Source organism: Microtus pennsylvanicus, chromosome 7 (assembly GCF_037038515.1).
Source record: "Microtus pennsylvanicus isolate mMicPen1 chromosome 7, mMicPen1.hap1, whole genome shotgun sequence".
NCBI classification, from domain to species: domain Eukaryota; kingdom Metazoa; phylum Chordata; class Mammalia; order Rodentia; family Cricetidae; genus Microtus; species Microtus pennsylvanicus.
This window is the reverse complement of record NC_134585.1, coordinates 10,635,093-10,657,378: the sequence shown is the minus strand read 5'-3', so window position 1 is coordinate 10,657,378 and position 22,286 is coordinate 10,635,093. Positions and strand designations below refer to the sequence as shown.

At 47.0% G+C, this 22,286-nt stretch overlaps 1 protein-coding gene across 1 annotated transcript in view; it reads left to right on the top strand.

The window, feature by feature from the left end:
- The window catches only part of LOC142854416 (sodium/glucose cotransporter 1-like), a 37,188-nt gene extending 15,906 nt beyond the window's left edge, over positions 1 to 21,282 (top strand). The window contains exons 8-14 of the mRNA XM_075979938.1: positions 2,451 to 2,586; positions 4,774 to 4,881; positions 6,252 to 6,402; positions 11,494 to 11,662; positions 14,900 to 15,115; positions 17,903 to 18,005; positions 20,957 to 21,282. Coding sequence (XP_075836053.1) covers positions 2,451 to 2,586; positions 4,774 to 4,881; positions 6,252 to 6,402; positions 11,494 to 11,662; positions 14,900 to 15,115; positions 17,903 to 18,005; positions 20,957 to 21,282 — 1,209 coding nt within the window. The remainder of the gene's footprint in view (positions 1 to 2,450; positions 2,587 to 4,773; positions 4,882 to 6,251; positions 6,403 to 11,493; positions 11,663 to 14,899; positions 15,116 to 17,902; positions 18,006 to 20,956) is intronic.
- Positions 21,283 to 22,286: the final 1,004 nt, after the last annotated feature.

Below are 22,286 nucleotides of genomic sequence, written 5' to 3'. Positions count from 1 at the left end.
CAATGCAGAGTAGTAAGCCTTGAAAGTATCATATACCAACAATAAAAATAGACTCGGCGACCAAGCAGTGGTGGTGGATGCCTTTAATCCCAGCATGCGGGAGGCAGAGACAGGCAGATCTCTGAGAGTTTAAGGCCAGCCTGATCTACAGAGCAGATCCAGAACAGGCTTCAAAGCTAAGCAGAGAAACTCTGTCTTGAGAAAATAACAACAGAAAGAAAGAAAGAGAGAGAGAGAGAGAGAGAGAGAGAGAGAGAGAGAGAAAGAAAGAAAGAAAAAAGAAAAATATAAGATTGCTTATTAAAAGCACAGGAGTAGAACCCATAACTGCCTAAACTGTGAAAGAAATTGTTTGAGAAAAAAACAAAATTGTTGGACTCCTAGTACCACTACTGGAAGTCAGGATTTTAGTGATACTAGGCAAATATTCTGAGTTATACTCAAGCTCTAATTAATTTTGTTTTGTTTTGTTTTTTTTGAGATAGGTTTTCTCTATATATCCCTTACTGCCTGGAACTCACTCTGTAGAACACATTGGCCTCGAACTCAGAGATCCACCTGCCTCTGCTTCCTGGGTGCTGGGTTAAAGTGAGCATCACCACTGCCCAGCACTCTAATAAAATGTTTTCATTTTTTTTAAAACTGAAAGGCATGTAGATCTTGGAGTTCAAGGTCAGCCTGGTCTACAGAGTGCTGCACAGAAAAATCCTGTCTCTATAAAACAAAAAACAAACAAAAATTTTAATGAAAAAAAAGTAGCAGTTTGGCTCACCAACATTTTAAAGTGCCCTTCCTTCGGTTACAGTTGACAATACACCGATGTGCTTGGGACTCAGTGTGGATGGATTTCGTGTGGTCACCCTCCTCACAGGGGTCACATTTCTGCCCCTGTGCTGGCCTTCCACAGGAGACCAGATATTCTGTGTCCAGTTTTGTTTAGGATTCCCCGCGATTCCTCGATCTGAAGATTCCTCTTACTCCAGCAATGATAAAAGCCCTCGGTTCTTTTTCTTTTGCACACCACCCTCTTCCCTTCTGTAAACTCTAGAAGATGCACCGCAGTTTCAGTTATGGCTCCATGTCACGATCTCTTTTACACCATCTCGATTTGGTACTTCCCACGGGAAACCAGCTGTTCTGTGGTCAGGACTTGCAGCCCGTGTTCCCTCCATATGCTCAGCATTGGCATCTCCCCTCCCAGAAGCCAGAAGCAGCTGCTGTAGACCTCTCAAGAGTCACATGTCATATGTTACATGGGACACTCACAATTCCACTCTTCCCCAATTATTAAACTAATGAACTTTGAAGATAAAGAAAGTGTAACGAAAACATCAAACACCAACAAAAATCCTATCTGCTAACCCCTTTACTGCTAAAGCACATTGTCACACTGATTCATGCGTGAGGATTTTTTTTTTTTAGACTCTGTAACACAGTATATATACTATTTTGGATCCTGTGCCTTTAAGCCACCATGGGTATATTTTCCCACTATTTAAATTATTTTAAAGATTTATTTATTTATTATGTATACAGTGTTCTGTCTGCATGTCTGTCTGCAGACCAGAAGAGGGCACAAGATCTCATTATGGATGGTTGTGAGCCACCACGTGATTGCTGGGAATTGAACTCAGGTCCTCTGGAAGAGCAACCAGTGTTTTCAACCTCTGAGCCATCTCATGAGCCCTGAATATTCTTTAAAAGCATAACATTATTACATTATTTGGATGCCTCAATTGCTCTACCCCGCTCTCTTTCTTGCCCTTCTCTTCTAAGTGATTCTCCACCCTTTGGCCTGATGTCATGATGCCTCTTGTGGCTCCAGAACATGAAATGGGTTCCAAAACAACAGGAGAGTCTAGGATTTTATGTTTTCTTGAATCAGTGTTTTACTCTGTAACCTTGGCTGGTCCAGGACTCTCTACATAGACCAGTTTGCCCTCAAACTCAGAGATTCATTTTCCTCTGCCTACCGAGTTCTGAGATTAAGAGGATGTACCATTACACCCAACCAGAAAGTCTACATCTTAAAAGAATGTAAAAGTTTATTTTAATTTTGATAATGAAGCAAGCTCATCCTTCACAAACACTTGGTTGTTTTCACGGCCTTACTTTCCTTCTGATCAGTTATAAGGGTCTATTCATTCTGTGTGGTGGGATAGCCTGTGAGCCTCCATCGCCATGGCAGGTATGTAATGCTAGCAGCGAGGCCAAAACCATGCATGATAATTCCATCCCATCTATTAACTGTGCACGGCACAATATGTGCTCACTTTCCTGTGTCTCTCTCTAGCCATGGATGGCCCAAAGACGTATGGATGCAGAGTGGCCATCTCAGCAGAACCACCAGAGAACACATCCTGCCGTCACTTTAGACAGTGTCTTACCTGTGCCGAGGCAGCCTGGCCCTCATACAGTCCTGACGCCACCCACTTGTCTTCCCCTGACAGGTTTCTGTCCAGAGGTTCCTGGCAGGAAAGAGCAGGCTTGATATGCAAGGTGGCTGCCTCTTGTGTGGGTACCTGAAGCTGCTGCCCATGTTCCTCATGGTGATGCCAGGAATGGTCAGCCGCATCTTGTTCCCAGGTAAATTCTTGATCCTGACATGCTCTCCTAGAGATCCGGAGGATATCTGAAGTATTGGGTCACCCATAGTACACTAGTTACTGGAATTGCCTCAAGTGTCTCTTTAGAGTGTATTTGAGGAGAAAGGCCTGAGATATACAACAATACAGAAACCCCAAGGCAATAAGAAAGGGAAGAACAGATCAAAGCATTCCCCCTAAGACAGCCATGCTCCTCTGTAGCACAAATTTTGGTTGGTCTTAATAATAAAAACTCAGAGTCAGATATAGGGGTTAGTGCTGAAGATCAGAGAAGCAGAGAGGTCAGCCACTAGAGAGTTCTTTTACCTCTACCCATGCTCAGACCAAAGGGGCGATCTTGTCCTCAGACTGCATCTCCAGACTCCATCTGTCTCCACCAAACGTCAGCCTGCAATGAGCTCCTGTCTCCTCCTGCCTTGCATCCTTCTCTTTGTCCAGCCATATGCCTCCCGAGTGCTGGGATTAAAGGAGTGCCCCACCACTTCCTGGCTCTAGTGGCTTAGCTCTGTACTCTGATCTTCAGGCAAGCTTTATCTGTGAAAACGTGAACAGAATATCACTGCATTCCTCCCCGCCAGAGGTCCAGCCACAGCTTTGGGGCCCAGTCTTCAGGAGCTCGGAGGATTTGCTGTCACTTTACTGACCTTATGCTGTGTGGATCAGAGGCTGTGCCATGATCTCTTTGATGTGGTTTCTCACAGCCCTAGACTGCACATTCACAGCGCTCGCTGAACTCCTGAGACAATTTGGAAGAGGCGGATGTAGAGAGAAAGACTTGGAGAAAAGCCCTCATTCTTTCTACTGAAAGTATTAACAAATCTCCCGCTTCCCCTAACGAGTGATCAGAATTCCATAATGTATTTCACCCCTGCATCGACTGAGTTTGGCTAGCTATCTCTTAGGCAAAGGGTCTGCTTATTCGTTAGGTAAGGGAACAGTTATGAGTCTGGTAGGTATAGCCACAAGAATAGTGTCCTGGTTAAGTTTCTATTGCTATGATTAACCACCACGATTAAAAGCAACTTGAAGGAGGGAAGGGTTTATATATCTTATGCTTTCAGAAAACTGTCTATCACTGAAGGACATCAGGGCAGGGACCCAGGACAGGAATGTAGAGGAAGGATCTGAAGCAGAGGCCATGGAGGGCTGCTGCTTATTGACTTGCTCCTCGTGGCTTTCTCGGCCTGCTTTCTTATCCAACCTAGTACCCCCTGCCCCCATCCCAGGGATGGCACCACCCATAGTGGGCTAAGTCTTCCCCCATCAACCATTAATTAAGAAAATGTTGGGGAGGGTTGAAGGGGGAGGGGAGAGGCAGGGAGGGGAACAGAGTAAAGCTCAATTTAAAAAAAAAAAACAGTAAAAATAATGTCTTAGATGGCCTATGGGCCAATCTGATGGGGACATTTTCTTAATTGAGGCTCTCTCTTCCCAGATGACACTAGCTTGTATTAAGTTCACAAAAACCTAGCAGCCCAGGTGGAGTGGGTGGCCTTTATGACTGTATACTGCTAAGTACTTTGGACAAGGCCAAAGGAATGGAGAACAATTTTTAGTGCTACGTAGCATGAGCAGTGGCCACCTCTCCCTCTCCCCCACCTTCAGTCTGCCCCAAGACAGGCTTCTCTTTCTGTGCCCGTTTTCCCAAGCTTTAATACACATTTCTTTTTTCTTTTTCTTTTCTTTTCTTTTCTTTCTTTCTTTCTTTCTTTCTTTCTTTCTTTCTTTCATTTTTTCGAGACAGGGTTTCTCTGTGACTTTTGGAGCCTGTCCTGGAACTAGCTTTTGTAGACCAGGCTGGCCTCGAACTCACGGAGATCCTCCTGCCTCTGCCTCCTGAGTACTGGGATTAAAGGCGTGCGCCATCACCACCCAGCAGACCAAAGATTTCTTTAACACTTTATTGGATTCTTTAACTGCCTTGCAGAGGTCCTGTGACTTGCCCTTCGGTTGGTAGGAGAATCAAGTCGTTTGACTTCTAGGATCCTGAGTCCCAGCTCTTTGTTACAATGCAGAAAGATGATGAATTGGATAAATCTCCAATAGAGTAGGAATCCAACATTTGCCTTGACACACGTAGCTCTTAATCTGCTTCCCTTCCGCCAGGCACAAGTTTGAGCACTCTAGAACCACGATGCTGATGTGTGACCGTTCCTTCTCACTGCAGATCAAGTGGCCTGCGCCGTCCCTTCAGAGTGTCAGAAGTACTGTGGCGGACGGAGCAGCTGTAGTGCCCTGGCTTATCCAGTGCTGGTGATAGGCGTGATGCCTTCTGGTAAGGAGTGGTCCTTTCCACCAAGAGCCACACGGCTCCCATTGGAGTGACAGGTAGGAGTGAGACTGGCTTCTTCCCAGCCTGCCCGTCATTCTGCATGCAAAGGCCATCTGTGTGTTGGGAGTGCTTGGCACTGGAGCAAGCTTTGTTCTCTCAGGTAGGAGCATAGGCTTTGCCCTCTCTTCCCCTCCCACGCTGGACGTGCGCATCGACGTGGAGGCACCACCCGCACACACTGATTGTGTTATTTATGCCACCTGCTTGTTATTCAGAAAGCCAGTTCCATACAGGGTAAGGTGCCTTTGTAGGCCCTAGAGTCCAAAACCAGCAAGAGCAGCACTGTCCTTAAATTGCTTATCACACAGTGGGGTTAGTTAAAAAGCCAGGAAGTTACCTAGCAGTCAGGTAATGTTCGCTATTAGAGGGCAGTGAGCCTTTGCATTTACCTTGCCTTCTTTTCCAGATTCCAGTAAAATGACCAATTAAATATATCTATGTATACATATATAATATGTAATATATATTAAAGAAAAGAGCACATCTGCCTTGGCTCTGGAGAGCAGCATTTCCATAAGCTTCCATACAGATTGAGGCAATTACTGAGAATGCTACAGTCTAGGAGGGGAGCTGTCTGACTCTGAGCAGAGTCTTGGGAAATGCCCTGGGCTAGAGCAACTGGGACTTACAGTGGGAGCAGTGATTGAAGGAGAGAAAATTCTAGATCCCGGTCTGTGTCTTCCAGCCCTGAGGCCTACTGAAGTCAGCTGGGATACTGCCGTGGGGGGCTTCCAGGTGAGGCCCTGGTTATCTTCCGATATCTTTAGACACTGTGCTGTCTCCCGATAGCACAAAGACGTTTTCAAAGGGAGCCATCCCACTCACCAGGCAGCCACCCCGGCAGTGGTACCAAGTTGTTACGTTTCTACAGTGTTGGGCGAATGCCTCCTCTCTTTGGGCCATTCGTGAACTCATCTGCTTACGTTGTCTGTCCCTTACCAACCTCATGGTAAGTACTGTATGCCCACTTCACTGATGAAGAGTCCGATTTCTTGTACAGCAAGGACTTCTCCAAGCTGGGGCACAAGCAATGGCATCCATCAGACAGGGCTGTAGTAAGGATGATACAGGCTGACACAGACCAGCACTCCAAGAGAGAGCGGCTCCCGCTATTCTGTAAGCACTCAGCAGGAAATGACAGTCCCATCACAAACCAAGGATAGATATCTCATGATGTTGTAGATGGAATCACACCGGGTAAAAGCTGCATGCTTTGTAGGTGTTTGAAAACGTTCCTTTAGGAGGTCAAGGCCTTCTCTGGCCTGGCCAGAGAGCTGGCAGTCCAGGAAGTGTTTTTTTTCTCTCTCTTCTAGGCCTAAAAGGCTTTATGCTGTCCACATTGTGTGCCTCCATCATGTCCTCCCTGAGCTCCGTCTTCAACAGCTCCAGTGCCCTCTTCACCCTGAACATTTACACGTGGATCCGGCCCCTGGCCACTGAGAAGGAGCTCATGATAGCCGGAAGGTGCAGTGTGCCTGTCCCATTAGTCAGTGATGCCAAAGACTGCCTGAAAACCAGGCTCAATGCTGGACCTAGAATCATCCTTTTTTGGCTGGGGGGTTATTTCTATGCAGCTTTGCGATGATAATGTAATTGATTATCACAAAGAATACTGTTTTTACGTGTAAAAAGGGAAAGTAATACTCATAATGATAATAAAAATGAGCAAAGTCTAATGTACCTCTCCTAAATATTCCGTCAAGGGATATTTATATAAACTGACCCATGATCTCACTTAATCCTTATGAAACCCATTCAAGGCAACTTTCACTTTTCTTTCTTTTTAATGGAAAAAAGTTTTTCATTCACTATATTCTAATCACACTCTCCTCCTCCAACTCCTCCCAGATCCTCCTCGTCTCCCTACCACCCTTTCTTTCTCTCTTCAAAAAACACACAAACCCAACCCAATCAAACCAAAACCAAAAAAAAAAACCCACCAAGATACACAAACATACAAAAACCAAACAAACAAATAAAAAAGACACAAAAAGGAAACAAACATATACAGGCAAAAAAAAATAAGACCAAAAAAATGCCCAAACAAAGGAAAATGAAACAAGAAGTCTAAAAAGCACAGCTGAGTCCCTTTTGTGTTGACCGTCTGCTGCTGGGCCTGGGCTGACTCTAAATATAGTGAATAGACCCGGGGAGACTCCATTGGAGAAACCTGATGTTCCTTTGTAAGCAGGTGTCAGATGCAGATAGCTTCTCGGTTAGGGATGGAAACCAGTGTCTACCTTGGCCTCTTCGTGGTGGAACCCCATCTGGATTAAATTGTGTAGACCCAGTGTGTATTGCTACAGTCTCTGTGAGCTTGTATGTTCATCTGTGCTGTTGTGTCTGGAGGACTCTGTTTCCTTGGAGGCCATCCTCTCTGCCTCCTCTTCCACATACATCCCTGAGCCTGAGGGCAGGGCTTGATGAAGGTATCCCATCCAAGACTGAGTGCTCCAGACTCTCCCGCTCTCTCCATATTGCCCAGCTGCGGGTCTTGGTGATTCAAGTCTGTTTCTCACCTTCATTTCTATCAGGTTCAGGTGTCTGGTCTCACATTTCGGTCCTCGATGCTTTTGGAGTTGAACTTTGGGCAGGGCGATAAATATGGATCTCTTTGTATCTAGCATCTAGTTTAACGAGAGCCATTTATTGGAGATGTTGTCTTTCCTACATTGTGTATTTTTGGCTTTGTCAAAAATCAGGTGTTTTTGCACGCGTGTGTGTGAATAGTGCGCGCACGTGTTTGCTCACATGTATGTGAGGCTGATGCGGTTAGTCCTCAGTCTCTCTTACCATGCACACTGAAGCACGAACTAGCAGGAAATGCAGAGCTCACCCCTTTTGCTAGCCTGGCTAGTCAGTTTGATCCAGGAATTTCCCATTTCCTCCTCCTCCACACTGGGATTACAGGTGTGTTGCTAAGCCCATGTAGTTTTTTATGTGCGTTCTGGGAATCTAGACTCCAGCCTCCACACTCGTGTGGCATGTTCTTTACTCGTGGAACCCTCTTTCAAGCCCAAGATTTCAGTTTTATGTTGCTAGATAAAATATGAGAAAATGAGAGGAGGCTATGCGAAGCTCAAGTGTTCTAAGGTTCTAGCCAGAGATATTAGAGATACATAAAAGTAAAATTTGGGCCAGAGTATATCAATAATGCATTTAGTCCTAAATTAAGCAATAAGAGAGTAGTTCAAGAATGTATAGACAGGGCTGGAGAGATGGCTCAGAGGTTAAGAGCATTGCCTGCTCTTCCAAAGGTCCTGAGTTCAATTCCCAGCAACCACATGGTGGCTAACAACCATCTGTAATAAGGTCTGGTGCCCTCTTCTGGCCAGCAGGCGTACACACAGACAGAATATTGTATACATAATAAATAAATAAATATTTTAAAAAAATAAAAATTAAAAAAAGAATGTATAGACAAAAAAAGAAAAGAAAAGAAGAAAAGGAAGCTGGGTAGTGGTGGCACACACTTTTAATCCCAGCACTTGGGAGGCAGAGGCGGGTGGATTTCTATGAGTTCAAGGACAGCCTGGTCTACAGAGCAAGTTCCAGGACAGAATCCATAAGCTACACAGAGAAGCCCTGTCTCAAAAAACAAAATCAGAAAACCCAAAAAACAAAAGAAGGTTTAGCAAGTTAATAGAAGGAAAATAGAGACCGATACATTATTTGAGAAGTTCAAATTAAACCAGAAAAGATGGGAAGAAGACAACAGGTGGTTAAGTTAAAAAAATTAGTGGGGGTGGCACCTAGAAGACCAGATTTATAAAAGATATTTTATGAACTGTACGGAGACTAAACACTTGAGTTAAATGGTTAGGATTTTATGAATGTATTTATTTATTTAAACCAATTGCATGTTCCTTGAGGTGATTTCCTTTTCAATATAAGACAAATGGCTTAGTAATTAAAAACCTCCCAGCACTTACCTGGAGCAACAATGAGACGATATTTTAAAAAGACCCCTATTGGGTTGGTGAATTGGCAGCCCTAGACCTTCAGGAGCCAGACCCTCAGGAAACCAAGAACAGGTTTCACAACATTAAATGTTGCAACTTGGCCTGCCGGATTCCTTTAGAATGTGGGGGAAGACATGTTGGATAGGAACCGTGAAGTATTCTCTTCAGAGAGGAGAAGAGCTGATCCAAACCAGAGTCTGGAGGGGAACGCAGACTCAGGTTCCAAGTAGCACACCTGCTCAGTTGTGACTGACCAGCCTATGACCTGACGGGGGGTGACAGGCATTTCTGAGAGCTGAGGAAGGAATGCTAAGAGATGTGAGACTGGAACCAGCAAGCAGGATTCTACTCTCAGTGGAATACTGAGAATTTAGTCTGCTGCCCCTGGTGGTGGTTTTCAAGAGGAGAGAGAGGCCACAACTGTGCTGTGATGGAGTCCCTCGTGAACACTGTGAACACTTCTGTGAAAGAATACCTGTGACTGAACTTGGTGGCTCAGCTCCAAATGCACAAGGCTGGACATAAAACATAGGAAACATGAAAAAGCAAGGCAATGCGATTCCTCCTAAGAATCACTAGGCATCTGGTGAGCACGGAGCAGATGAAATTCCAAACTAAGAATTCAAAAGAATGATTATAATTATGTTCAAAGAGCTCTTAAATGAGTTTCAGGAAAACACAAATAGCTGAATGAAATATAGAAGTCAATCCTCCTCACATTATATTGCAGTTAAAACACTAAATATATAGGACCACAATCCCAGGGATGGCACCACCCACCATGGGCTGTGCCCTTCCCCATTGATCATTCATTCAGAAAATGCCCTACAGTTGGCTCTCATGGAAGCATTTCCTCAACTGAGGCTCCTTCCCCTCTGGTGACTCTTGTTTTTGTCAAGTTGACAAACAAAATTAGTCAGTACAACGTGTTCTATAGATTGACTACCTATGACATCTTAAAGGGTCTTGGGGGGAGGATCTGGTGTGGTCTTGGTTATATAGACAGTGCAAAGGTCACCAGACTATTGATGAACCTCTGTTGTCATTTGTAAAGTACCTGTGATATCTCCCATAGAGATGCATTCTATTGACTGAGAAACAGTGCTCAAGATAAGGGTCTCGGGAGAATGGCTGAGATAAACAAGAGTCTGGGGAATCCAGATGTGGCTATACACCTCTTCCTTTGAAGAGACAACCCTGTGTGTTTAATATTTCTGGTTTTCCTAGCTCATACCTGTGAATACACGGATCTAGCGCCCTCTGCAGATTGAGTTAAAAATCTCAACAAGGGGCTGGAGAGATGGCTCAGAGGTTAAGAGCACTGACTGCTCTTCCAAAGGTCCTGAGTTCAATTCCCAGCAACCACATGGTGGCTCACAGCCATCTGTAATGAGATCTGGTGCCCTCTTCTGGCCTGCAAGCATAAAGACAGACAGAACACTATGTAGATAATAAATAAATAAATAAATCTTTTTTTTAAAAAAAAATCTTAACAAGACCTATCTCTTTATTGCCTCAAAAATGTATTGTACCACCGAAATACATACTATGCTATGTGAAAGACTCGAAAAAAGGCATTGGAAGCAATTGGAACTAGGGATTAAGCAGGTATTACTATTCAAACAAAATAGACTTGACACCGAAATTAATCCAAGAGGATGAAGAAAGTCATTTCTTAATGATCAGGAAATGAATCCTGCTGAGCTCGACTTTATAAACAAACACCCCTGAGGTAAAGAAGCAGGTTAGTACCAACTTAATGGTGTAGGTGACCCCAATAGTCCAGTCTCTCTACAGACAGTTCAATCCAACAAATAATAGACTGAGACATCTGATTTAAATGACATCATATATCAAATAGATCTACTAGACATTTATAGTACTTTTCTTCCAAACACTGGAGAATAGAAATTCTCAGTTGGCCATGAAACTTTCTGGGGTGGTATTTTCTTTGTGATCTAACAAATAAAGCTTGCCCAAAGTTCAAAGTGTGGAGCTAAGCTACTAGTTAGCCATAGAGGACGGGCAGTGGTGGCTCACACCTTTGATCCCAGCACTCACAGCACTCAGGAGGCAGAGACAGAAGAATCTTTGTGAAGTCAAGGACACCCTGGGTTACTTGAGATTGATCCAGTGTAAAAAGAGAGAAAGAACCAGGTAATGATGGTTCACACCTTTAATCCAAGTACTTGGGAGTCCCATGCCTTTAATCCCAGTACTAGGAAGGTGGAGAGAGGAAGGGATATGGCTGGGCAGAGAGAGGAATATAGGTGAGACAGGAGCTCAGTGAACTCAGTCTGAAGATTCCTAGAGACACAATCACCCATTTGGTCTCAGGATTTGGTAGAGGTAAGAGGTAGTGATTGGCTACTCTGTTTCTCTGATCTTTCAACTTTTATCCCTGTATCTGACTCTGGGTTTTTATTATTAAGACCAATTGGAATTCACACTACAACTTTCCCTAAAATAGACCATAATTGCAACAATAGTAGTAATAATTATCTATATAAGCAACTAAGGAAAAGCTACTGGTTAGGATTTGCAGGATAAAAAATATCTTCAACTCATCACTGGGTGTTGGTTTAATTCACAGGTTTTTTGTTATAATCTTGCTCTCCATCACCATTGTCTGGATCCCCACTATAGAAATGGTCTCCAGTGAGGCACTGTTTGAGTACATGCAGGTTCTCAAGAGCTGCCTGACACCGAGTGTGGCTGCTGTCTTTCTGCTTGCTGTATTTTGCAAGAGAGTCAATGAGCAGGTGGGTACTCGCGTGGAACGGTGTGAGAGGCTGTCTTCTAAGATAAGAGCTGCCTTAGGGAGGTCTCTTAAGTATCACCTGAGGACATCATTTGGTTAAAGGGAAGGTTTTTTATAGATATGAGAGCATAGGCATCTAGAAGAGTCCAGAACAGAGAGAGAGAAAGAAGTAGATTGAACGTCGCAGGAGAGAGAGAGAGAGAGAGAGAGAGAGAGAGAGAGAGAGAGAGAGAGAGAGAGAGAGAGAGATGGATGCAAGAATAGCAGGGTTATAAAGAGAATGAGTAGCTAGGGAAGGAAGCCCACAGGAGCTGGAGGGAGTTTAGGGTGGGGGAGGAGGTGAGAAGGGCTAAGATGCGAACATGGACTCGGGGATGTGTGACAGATCCTTGTGACACTGAGGGAGTCTGGAGGCCAGCATGAGCTTCGATACCCAGTCACAAAGTCTACCCAGGTCACAAAGACTTAACTTAGTAGCAACAGTGTCAGAGGAGTATCTTGGTCCCCAGAGTTGCTTCACTTTGCTCTCCTTGGAAAGGGATGGGCAGGAAGGGGAAGCAGTTATGGAAGTCTGCCTCTTTCTGATGACAAGGGTCTGGGGATATGGGGACATCCCTGGAGCTCTCCTGCTGTCCCTGGCTCAAGGATGCAGGTGTATCGTACTTTCCAATTCCTCTATTAACCTCAAGCACTTTTCCAGCCTCCTCTCCTACCCAGCGTTATGGTGTAGTCACCTGCTTTCTGCACGGCTCCTTCCGGAAGTGACTGCTGTGGGCTGCCTGGCCTGAGGCTGAGGCTTTTCTCTATGGTGCTTCCTACACTCAGATCCTGTTTTACACCTCCCAGCTTGAGAGAGTCTCTAGATACAACTCTCCAGCCCTTATCTAGTCCGGTTATAAAGTAGTCAGTCTAATGGGGGGGGAGGGAGACACCGAATGAGCAGATAAATCTTTGTGGTAGTAACACAGAATATTTAAAAGAATGTGAGCCGGGCGATGGTGGCGCACGCCTTTAATCCCAGCACTCGGGAGGCAGAGGCAGGCGGATCTCTGTGAGTTCGAGACCAGCCTGGTCTACAGAGCTAGTTCCAGGACAGGCTCCAAAGCCACAGAGAAACCCTGTCTCGAAAAACCAAAAAAAAAAAAAAAAAGAAAGAAAAAAAAGAAAAGAAAAGAAAAAAAAAGAATGTGAGGTAGGGTAGGGTGGGGTGAGGTGAGAGAGACAGCTTCACTTGTTAAGAGCATTTGCATGGTTCCCCGTCTGTTGTAGGCGCCACAGTAGAGAGAAGGAGCAGAGGGGTTCAGCCTTCTTAGAAAAGACTGACACCCAGCTAGCTCACTCTGTTACTTTATTCAAACACATAGAAGATGAATAGGGAAAAGTTAGTGGGAAACGCTCCAACTAACAAAGTCATCTTGTTCTTGCTGCCCTTGAGAGTTGACAGCCCGCACACATCTCAGCTCATTTTGATTACGGCCCTAAGCAAAAGTAAGAATTCCTTGTTTGCCAGGAGTGTCTTTGGATCAAGGTCAGTACAGCTGCAAACTCCAGCTCTCACAAGAGCCAAGTGCAGACTCCAGAGAAACAACATCTCTTCAAGGTCTAAACAGTCTCAAAACAATCTCCCAACCTCTACTGATCAACCCAAACATAGCAAAGACTGTGCTGAAACATTTCTCTCAAAGCCAGTTGCAGAGGCCTTACTATACACTTCCCTTAAAGCCAGGCATTAAGGCTTTACTTTACACTACACATTTGCTAATTTTATGTCAACTTGACAGGAGCAGTCATCAGGGAGGAGGGAGCCTCAATTAAGAATATGCAAGCTTGTAGGGCATTTTCTTAATTAGTGATTGATGGGAGAAGGCCCGGCCCATTGTGGGTGGTGCCATCCCAAGGCTGGTGGTCCTGGGTTCTCTAAGAAAGCAGGCTGAGCAAGCCAGGGGAAGCACTCCTCCATGGTCTCTGCATCAGCTCCTGCCTCCAGGTTCCTGCCTTGCTTGAGTTCCTGTCCTGACTTTCTTCAATGATGGGCCACAATGTGGAAGTGTAAGCCAAACAAACCCATTCCTCAACTTGCTTTTGGTCATGGTGTTTCATCATAGCAACAGTAACTATGAGTAAGACAGGCACATATACATAATTAAAAGTAATAAAAATAAATATTTAAAAAATGAGGGCTGGAGAGATGGCTTAGCAGTTAAAAGCTCTGGCTGCTTTTCTGGAGGTCCTGAATTTAATTCCCAGCAATCACACGGTGGCTCACAGCCATCTAACATGGGATCTGGCGCCCTCTTCTGGCATGCATGGATATATGCATAAAATACATAAGTAAATAATCTGAAATATTTTTAAAAGAATATAAAAAAGTCAAGGAAGCTGTAAGGGGGACAGTGAGTGTGAGACAAACAAGGACACAGCTCAGCAGGAAACCCCTGCTAAGGACGTGGCCCGGAATCAAGGCCAGAAATACCAATGTGTGGGGAGAATTCTCAGCAGAAAGAAAGGGCAAGTGCCAGAATTCAAGTCAGAAGCAAAGTAGGCAGCTTGCGGGTGCAGAAGCAGGCTGAGCAGGAAGGAGCCAAGTGACCAAGTGGGGAGTAGTGGTGCTAGGTGAGGTCAGCCATGATACCCGGATGAGGCTTGATCCTGATGGCAGGGGCTGAGATGTCGCTAGAGGGTCCCGGTAGAGGCTTGGCGTTCTCTAGTAGAAGAACCTGCAGAGCCTGTGGACAGTTAGGAACAAGATGCACCCCCCCCGCACCCCAAAAAAGGGAAGATGGGGGTGAGGGTCATGGTAAGGGACTGGTTTCTGGACAGATTTTGGAAGCAGAGGCCAACAGTATTGGCTGTGAGATAATGGCAGAACAACATGGAAAGGGAAGAGCTCGAGGCAGCTCCGGGGTTTGACTCGAGCGAGACTTGAGCATCTTGAAGCTGGGCTGTCACTTAGGGAAACAGGGAAGATGAAGCTCGTTTTTTGGACACAGTTTGAGATGTCTACTTGTGGTCTCAGTTAAAAATGTTTCCAAAGTTTCCTAAGTTCCCTGTTTGACTAAAAGACAGTGCCAGGGTCTGGCAGCCCCACCCTTGCTAATAAGACCCTCTGCTGTATGGTATCAGTGCCCTCTTTTCAACCAAAGCAACCCTGGAATGCAGCTCGTCAGCAAGGGGAGGAAGATGCCACTCTGTCTTATCTCCCTCTGCCCCTGTAACTCTTGTCTGGATTCTTCGGCAGGGTGCCTTCTGGGGGCTGGTTTTGGGAACCGCCATCGGAGCCTTTCGACTGCTGGCTGAGTTTTTCTATGGACCCTCGCCCTGTGAGGGAGGCCGCGCGTGCCCCACGCTCATCTGTGGCCTCCATTACCTCTATTTCGGCTTCTTCCTCTTCCTGGTCACTCTCCTTACCACACTGGCCATCTCCTTAGCCACCAAACCAATTTCGGATGTGCACGTAAGTGTCGCTGTTAGGATGCTCTGGGGAGTTCCGGGGATGAATGGTAAATCACAAATGAGGGAGGAATGCCTGGATTCATGAAAACGGGAGGACACTGTGTGGGGTAGGTCAGAAATATGCAAAATACCACAAAAAGGATCCTGCCTTAAAACCTGAGAGGCTGGGGTCGAGTGCTTGCTTGACGTCCCCAGCACCACCAACAGGATAATAAGCAACAATTGATCATTATACACCTCTTAGTTTGAGAGTTAGGCTTCAAGTCCTTTCTTACTCCCCCAGCAGGCAAGTGCCAGCCATCTGTTTTATCTATTTATTAGAGAGCTTGGGATCAGAGAAGTTAAATAACTTGTCTAAGAAAATGAAACTACTGAGTGTCCTTATTAGGTTCCAAAGCCGGAACGGGCTCCACTTTGTCGTCCACTTTGTTTGACACCCTAGCACAACAAGGAATTGGTGTTGGCCAGAGTGGGGGTCCCAGGCACCTACCTGACATTCAGGAGGGAGCAGCACAGATGGGGATGGGGATGCCTTGCTTGCAGCTTTACTTAGTCTGAACAAAAGGGTGAATGCTATTTCAAAAGTCGAGCTAGAGATGATGGAGGTAGAGGTATTGCAAGTTAGGGTAGCTGGGTGGGTAGCAAATTCCAAGGCCGGTTACTTAGCAAAAACCTATTTAAAAACAAAACTAAACCAACCCAAGCCCCCCCAAAAAACAAAAAACCCAAGCTGAGCCTCTCTGGAAGCCTCAGGTGTCCCCAGTCTCCCCCACTTCTCCATTATACACATTCTCTCTTCTTCCACACGCAGCCCACTCGAAAGAGGGACAGCCCATGTGGAAGGCCAGGATGCTGGCATCCCTGCATCATCAGTGAACCAGCAAGGTGCCGCGGGTGGCCATTTGCTATCCCCAGGCTCTTCCTCCGTCATCTTGTTGGCATTCTTTTCTGTCCTCATGTCCATTCCTCAGTCTGTCAGCTTAGTATGTTCTGAGCATCTCTCCTGTCTGCCCCACAGGCTTTGTGAACTCTGTTGAACTCTCTAGTGGGGAGGTGTAGTAATAGGAGCGGCGGGGCTGCGTCCCCGGCACCCCGGCCGCCCACATGGCTAGCTCTAGCTTATGCCCTGAAATAATTACACGAACACTGTATTCTTTTAAACACTGCTTGGCCCATTTCTATCTAGCGTCTTCTAGGCTAATTCTCACATATTAATTTAGCCCATCTCTAATCATCTGTGTTGCACCCCAAGGTGCGCTTACTGGGAAGATTCTAGCCTACGTCCATCCTGGGTCGGATCTTCATCGCGTGTGTCTGCCCAGGAGAGCAGAGCATGGCTTCTCTCTGAGCTCACTTCCTCTTCCTCCCAGCATTCTGTTCTGTTTACTCCTCCCACCTATGTTTTAACCTATGAGAGCCAGCCAAGCAGTTTCTTTATTTTTTTAACCAATGACCTTCCTCCATCAGGGAGGGACCTGAGAGGGTCAGTGATGAAGAGCCCTGCCTTGGCCTGAACCCTCCCAACACAGAACCTCTGATCACATAACTGGAGAGATGGCACTCTGCCTTCAACTCAGATGAGCTCAGGAGCCCAAAGATAAGGCACAGGATTGAGCACAAGCCCCTCCCCACACCCAGAGCCTCCTTCACGAGAGGCTGCAGGGTTGCTGGGGAAGTGAAATGTGCACATAGATTGTCATCAGGTCACCGTGCCAAATACGTGGTCCTGGGGATCACACCCAGGGCTTTGTGCATGCTAACCAGGTGGTCTTAACAATGAGCGATGCCTCCAGCCCACCAAAAATATTCTTCAAAGAAATGGTTAGGAAAGGAAAGGGAGTGCTCCTTGGGCGTGTGAAGATACTATATTGAACTTGAGCAGGTAAGCTCTTTCTTGGGGCCAGGCAGAGGGATCCAGCTCTCCTAGCTTGTGTTACTGCCCTCTAAGGGAGAGTGTCCAAAGGAGGGCTTCTGAGATGACAGCAGCTCCTATCTTTCATGACGCCCTGTTCAGTGAGATATCAGAACTCTTCCACACTGCTGGAAGAGGTGGACCAGAAGCGGTGGGTAGGGGTTGGAGAGATGGCTCAGTGGTTAAAAGCACTTGTCTCCTCTTCCAGAGGACCCAGGTTCAGTTCCCACCACCTACATGGCAGCTGTCTATAACTCCAGTTCCAAGGGGATCTGACACCCTCACACGTACATACATGCTGGCAAAACATCAATGCACATAAAACAAGCAGATATCAATGCACATCAAATAAAAATTAATCAGTGTCAGATGGTGGTGGCACACACCTTTAATCCCAACACTTGGGAGGCAAAGGCAGGTGGATCTCTGTAAGTTCAAGGCCAGCCTGGTCTACAGAGCAAGTTCCAAGACAGCTAAAGCTACACAGAGAAACCCTGTCTCGAAAAAAAAAAGTGGTGGGTTGCTTCTTCTATCCTCCAGGTGTGAGAAATGCATGTTCCTGGCTCTCCTCCCAACAGGGAGAGTCCTGAACTCATTGTCTCCAACTTTGGATTAGGCTGAAGAACACTGACAGGTTGTACTACAGCACTAACTAAGATCATGCAATTACATACGACCTGAATCAACGCATAAACCGAGGCTTCCCTACTGCCGTCATGTCCCCTCTGACCTAACTTCCACCTTCTGTTAATGTCCAGCCAGCATCTCCCTCTTCAGCCTCCTGGGTCATGGCTCCTGCCTGTAGATTGTGGTGATACACGATTGCAGGCCAAGGTCCCATGGTGACACCCTCCTGTCCTGCTCTCTCCACATCAGCTCCATGGTCTCTGCTGGAGTTTACGCAACAGCCAACAGAGGAGGGTGACTTTAGGAAAGGAGATGAGATGGAAGATCTTCCCCAGTTCCACATTCCAGCAAGGTAGGGAAGACCATCCACCCTGTGAGAAGCCATCCTGGGTGGATCCTGAAGCCGGGTCAGCTCCCCCAGAACCTTCTAACCCACCAAGATCACTCACAGCTGTGGGAAGCTGTCCTGGGCAGACCCTGAAGCCAGGTCAGCTCCCCCAGCACCTCCTAACCCACCAAGATCACCAACAGTTGTGAGAAGCCATCCTGGGTGGATCCTGAAGCCGGGTCAGCTCTCCCAGCACCTCCTAACCCACCAAGATCACCAACAGTTGTGGGAAGCCGTCCTGGGTGGATCCTGAAGCCGGATCAGTTGCCCCAAGCACTCCCTACCCCATTCTTAGCCTTAGAAACATTCTTTTGGACAGAAGCGCTCGCTTTCTTCCCCCTAAAATGCTTCCTGGGCTTGTTCGCCCAAGGAGTTTATGAGGCCAGGTAGATCCTAGAGGGGAGGGAAAAGAAGAAAGAAATTAGGACAAAGTAAGGGGAAATCCAGGTGATGAGGAGGCACAGGCAAGGGGGCAGGAACCCAAGAATGTCTGGCCTTCCAGAAACATTTCACAGCAAGGGTGATGACCGAAGGTGAAGTCTCAGGAATCAGCCCTTGGGTTCTGCTCCACAGACAGAGCAAATGGGCACGCGGTGCTCAAGGGGAAGCAGAGTGTGAAGAAGAAGGGCAATAGTACAGGATTCCAAACCAGAGGCTCCGGAGAAGGGCAAGGAGGGAGGACTTTCCCTCCTGGATGTGGATCTGGGTGACAGAGCTAAGTTTCAGTCCAAGGAAGCAGAGATAGGGAGAGAGGGAGAGAAAGGGGGGGGACTGAGAGTGAGATTTTCATCAAATAGCATCAGAAAAAGAGCCTGCAGGTCTACAGGATCCAGGAGTGAGTCTGATGGTTTGGGCTTCTCAAAGCCACTGCCACAGATAGGGATGAAGATGTGGAGGTTAGGCTTGAGTCTGGGACAGAGAGTAGCTCCAGGCTATGAGGTTGTGGGAGTAAAGAAAGTAGAGAGTAGGTCAGGCTGGGAGGAGGTAGAGCTCCCGGTCGCCTGCTCATTCCTGCTGAGGAGGTTCAGAGTCCTGAGAGGCTTGACGCGTCCTCCATTGCAAGACGGGTACCCTGGTAGGGCTGGCCTGCGGACTTCTATGGGATGGCAGTCAGTTGTGCTGGGCACAACGCCCCATGTTTCAAGATCCTCCCCGTTCCTGCTGCTGGTGGCTTTCCTTTTCCTAAGGGGCTGGAACTGGCCTTGGTGCCAGAGTCCTTCAGAATACACTTATCTGGGGCAGGTGTGCTTATCACGGTCAGCTCCAACTATCGAGTTGTTACAACCCAGAGCCACCCAGAAAGAGAGAACCTCAACTCAGGAATTTTCTAGATCAGACTGGCCTGTGTTGCGTGTCTCTGGGGGCAGTTTTTGGATTATTGATTGACATGGGAAGACCAAGGTCACTGTTGGGCAGCATCACCCCTGGGCCGGTGGTCCTGGGTTGGGTACCGTGGCTGAATGTGAGGCTGGGAGCAAACAAGTAAGCAGCATCCCTCTATGGTTCCTGATTGATGCTCCTGCCTTGAACCGCCACCCTGACTCCCCTCAATAACGGACTGTAACCTATAAGTGGAAGCAAATCCTTTCCTCCCCCAAGTTTCTTTGGTCAGTATTTTATCATAGCAACAGAAGCAAGCTGGAATAAGTCCCATCTTAGAGTTGGCGAGACAGGGCGCTTAGCGGTCAGGGAACCAACCAGTCAGTGAAAGAGCCAGGATGCACGCTGCCTCAAAATGTGTGCTCTCGCTCTCAGCCCGAGACAGTAGGGGGCTCACCATACAGCCTCACTGTTAGGTGCCTTGGGCTGAGGTTGAATTTCTAGTTGACTTTCCTGCACGTCTCCAGTGCCTCTCCCTGCAGCCCGTGCGCTCCTGGGCACTGCGTGATAAAGCAATACCATGAGCATTTAAGAGCAGAAGCCACAACATGGCTGGTGATCAGGACTCTCAGCCACAGTATGAGATAACCATGTCACTGACTGGTCTTTCACCTTGTAATGGAGACCACTCTATCTCTGACTGACAGTTCCACTGTCCCTGAGCTTCTCCAGCCCCAGCTGTAGAGACAGGAGGCAGGAGACATGGGTGACTCAGAGGCTGTTCAGTGATGAGACCTCGGATGTCACAGCACAGCAGCTGGGATCCAGCTCTGACTGAAATGGAGCTGTCCTATCCCCAGGCATAACTGGAAGGTCACATTCTAGGCAGTGTCTGGGTTCAGAATAGTGGGATAGAGCTTAACACGGTACTGATCGTGGCCAGCACAGGCTCCAAGGGGCCAGCCTACACCATCAGTGCAGATAGACGCTGGGGTAATGTGCAGCTCCAGTTGGGAGTCCTAGAGAAAGGAATGGCAGCCTTCTGAAGTTACTAGCCTCCCCTTCAGGACGGCCATAAGATGCTCCTCCAGGGCCCAGGTAGCTGCAGATGCTCTTCCGGCCAAGCCAAGGACTGGAGCTTCCTGGAGAAGACACGCCCCAGATGTCATCGAAGAGAATGATGTCCTCTTCCAGGAATCACAGGGTTTCCTGTGTCCTCAAAACATAATGACATCACAGGAGGGTGTACCCAGAGGCGCAGCTACCAACTGCCCTAGACCGGCAGTAATGGAGAATGACATTGTAACAGCGTACTGACATATGTAATAGTGAGTTACATTTCTGTAACACGCAGGCTCCCTAATCAAGACCATGTGGGCACAACTCTGAGCTTTCCGCCTCCCCAAGGCCTCCTAAGCCCCTTTTCACCCTCTATTTTAGCTGTTTTCTCTGAGAACTGTCCTTGGGTTAGGTGACAATGGACTTTCATATAAGATGGCCAAAGAACTTCATTCTGCTGAGGTGGGCCTCCCCATCAAGTCCTACCTTCTGAATTAGAGCCTGCTTGTCCCCTTGACCTTCTCCATTTCTTCTAGGCATGTTTGGGGAGACCAATACCTGCTTCTGGAAGTTCTGGGACTTGTTCTGTGGTCTTGACGCACAGGCAAAAACCAAGATAGGCCCTGAGAATACCACCGAGGAGAAGAGAAAGGCAACCTGGGAGCAGATGGGGTCCAGTGACACATCCATCAGCTTGGAGATTCTGGCCAGGAGAATGGCAACTAGAAAGAGCAAGGAACACCAAGAGAAGATGAAAGACTGGAGTGACATACCAGAGAGCCCCTTCTGGAAGAGAGTCGTGGATGCCAGCGGGATCCTGTTGTTTGCGCTTCTGATATTTGTTCACGTCTACTATGCTTGATGACTTCAGAGCTGCTGCCTTTCCCAGTCGGCATCATCATGAAGGGATAAAAGGTCTCCTTTAGAGACCCGATAGTCTGGGGCCAAGGACCACACCAGTGGAAACAAGCTCTCGGTGTGGCCATCAAGCACGAACAGCTGCGGGGCAGGTGTGGACAAGAGACAAACTATGCCGCTGGAAACATCTGCTCCTCTCGGAGGCGAGTCATGTTCTCTAAACGACTGCACTGCATAAGCACTGGATTTCCTTTAAATTAAATGTTTGATTCTTATCTCTGATGGTTTTGAGTTTTCACACACACACACTTTGCTTATATCAAAATGTCGGCACCTCTTTCCTGTCCCCACTCCGTATTGCTTTGCTCTCTGCTTATCCTGAAGGCACAGCCCTGCTGAAATGGCAGCAATGGCGCAAGTCCAGCCCCACCCTTGCTGCGGGCTTTTGCTCACAGGGGTTTTTGGTCAGTGCTGACGACCACTCAGGCAGGCCAGCTGCCTCCTTCAGTGGGTCAAGGGCTGTTCTAAGAGACCTGGCCTCATACCAATTACCTTCAGTCAGCTTCTGCTTCACTGATTCCAAAGGACAGAGAAAGGGCATGCCCCTTCCCTAGGAGCTCTCTCTAGTCATGCCCCAAGTCTGACAGCAGAAGAGGAGCCTATGGGTGAGATTATTTTTAGCCAACAGTTTTAGCTCATCCAAACACTCCTGGGCTATATGTCACTACAGGAATTTCCTAAACCTCCAAAGAGTCTAGAATGTTTGGGTGGAAGTGTTGTAATAAGAGCAGCGGGGCTGCGTCCCCAGCACCCGGCTGCCCACCCTGCTAGCTTTACCCGAAATAATTACACGGAAACTGTATTCTTTTAAACACTGCCTGGCCCATTAGTTCCAGTTTCTTATTGGCTAGCTCTTACATATCGATCTAACCCATTTCTAATAATCTGTGTAGCTCCACGAGCTGGCTTACCAGGAAAGATCTTAACCTGCGTCTGTCTGGAGTGGGA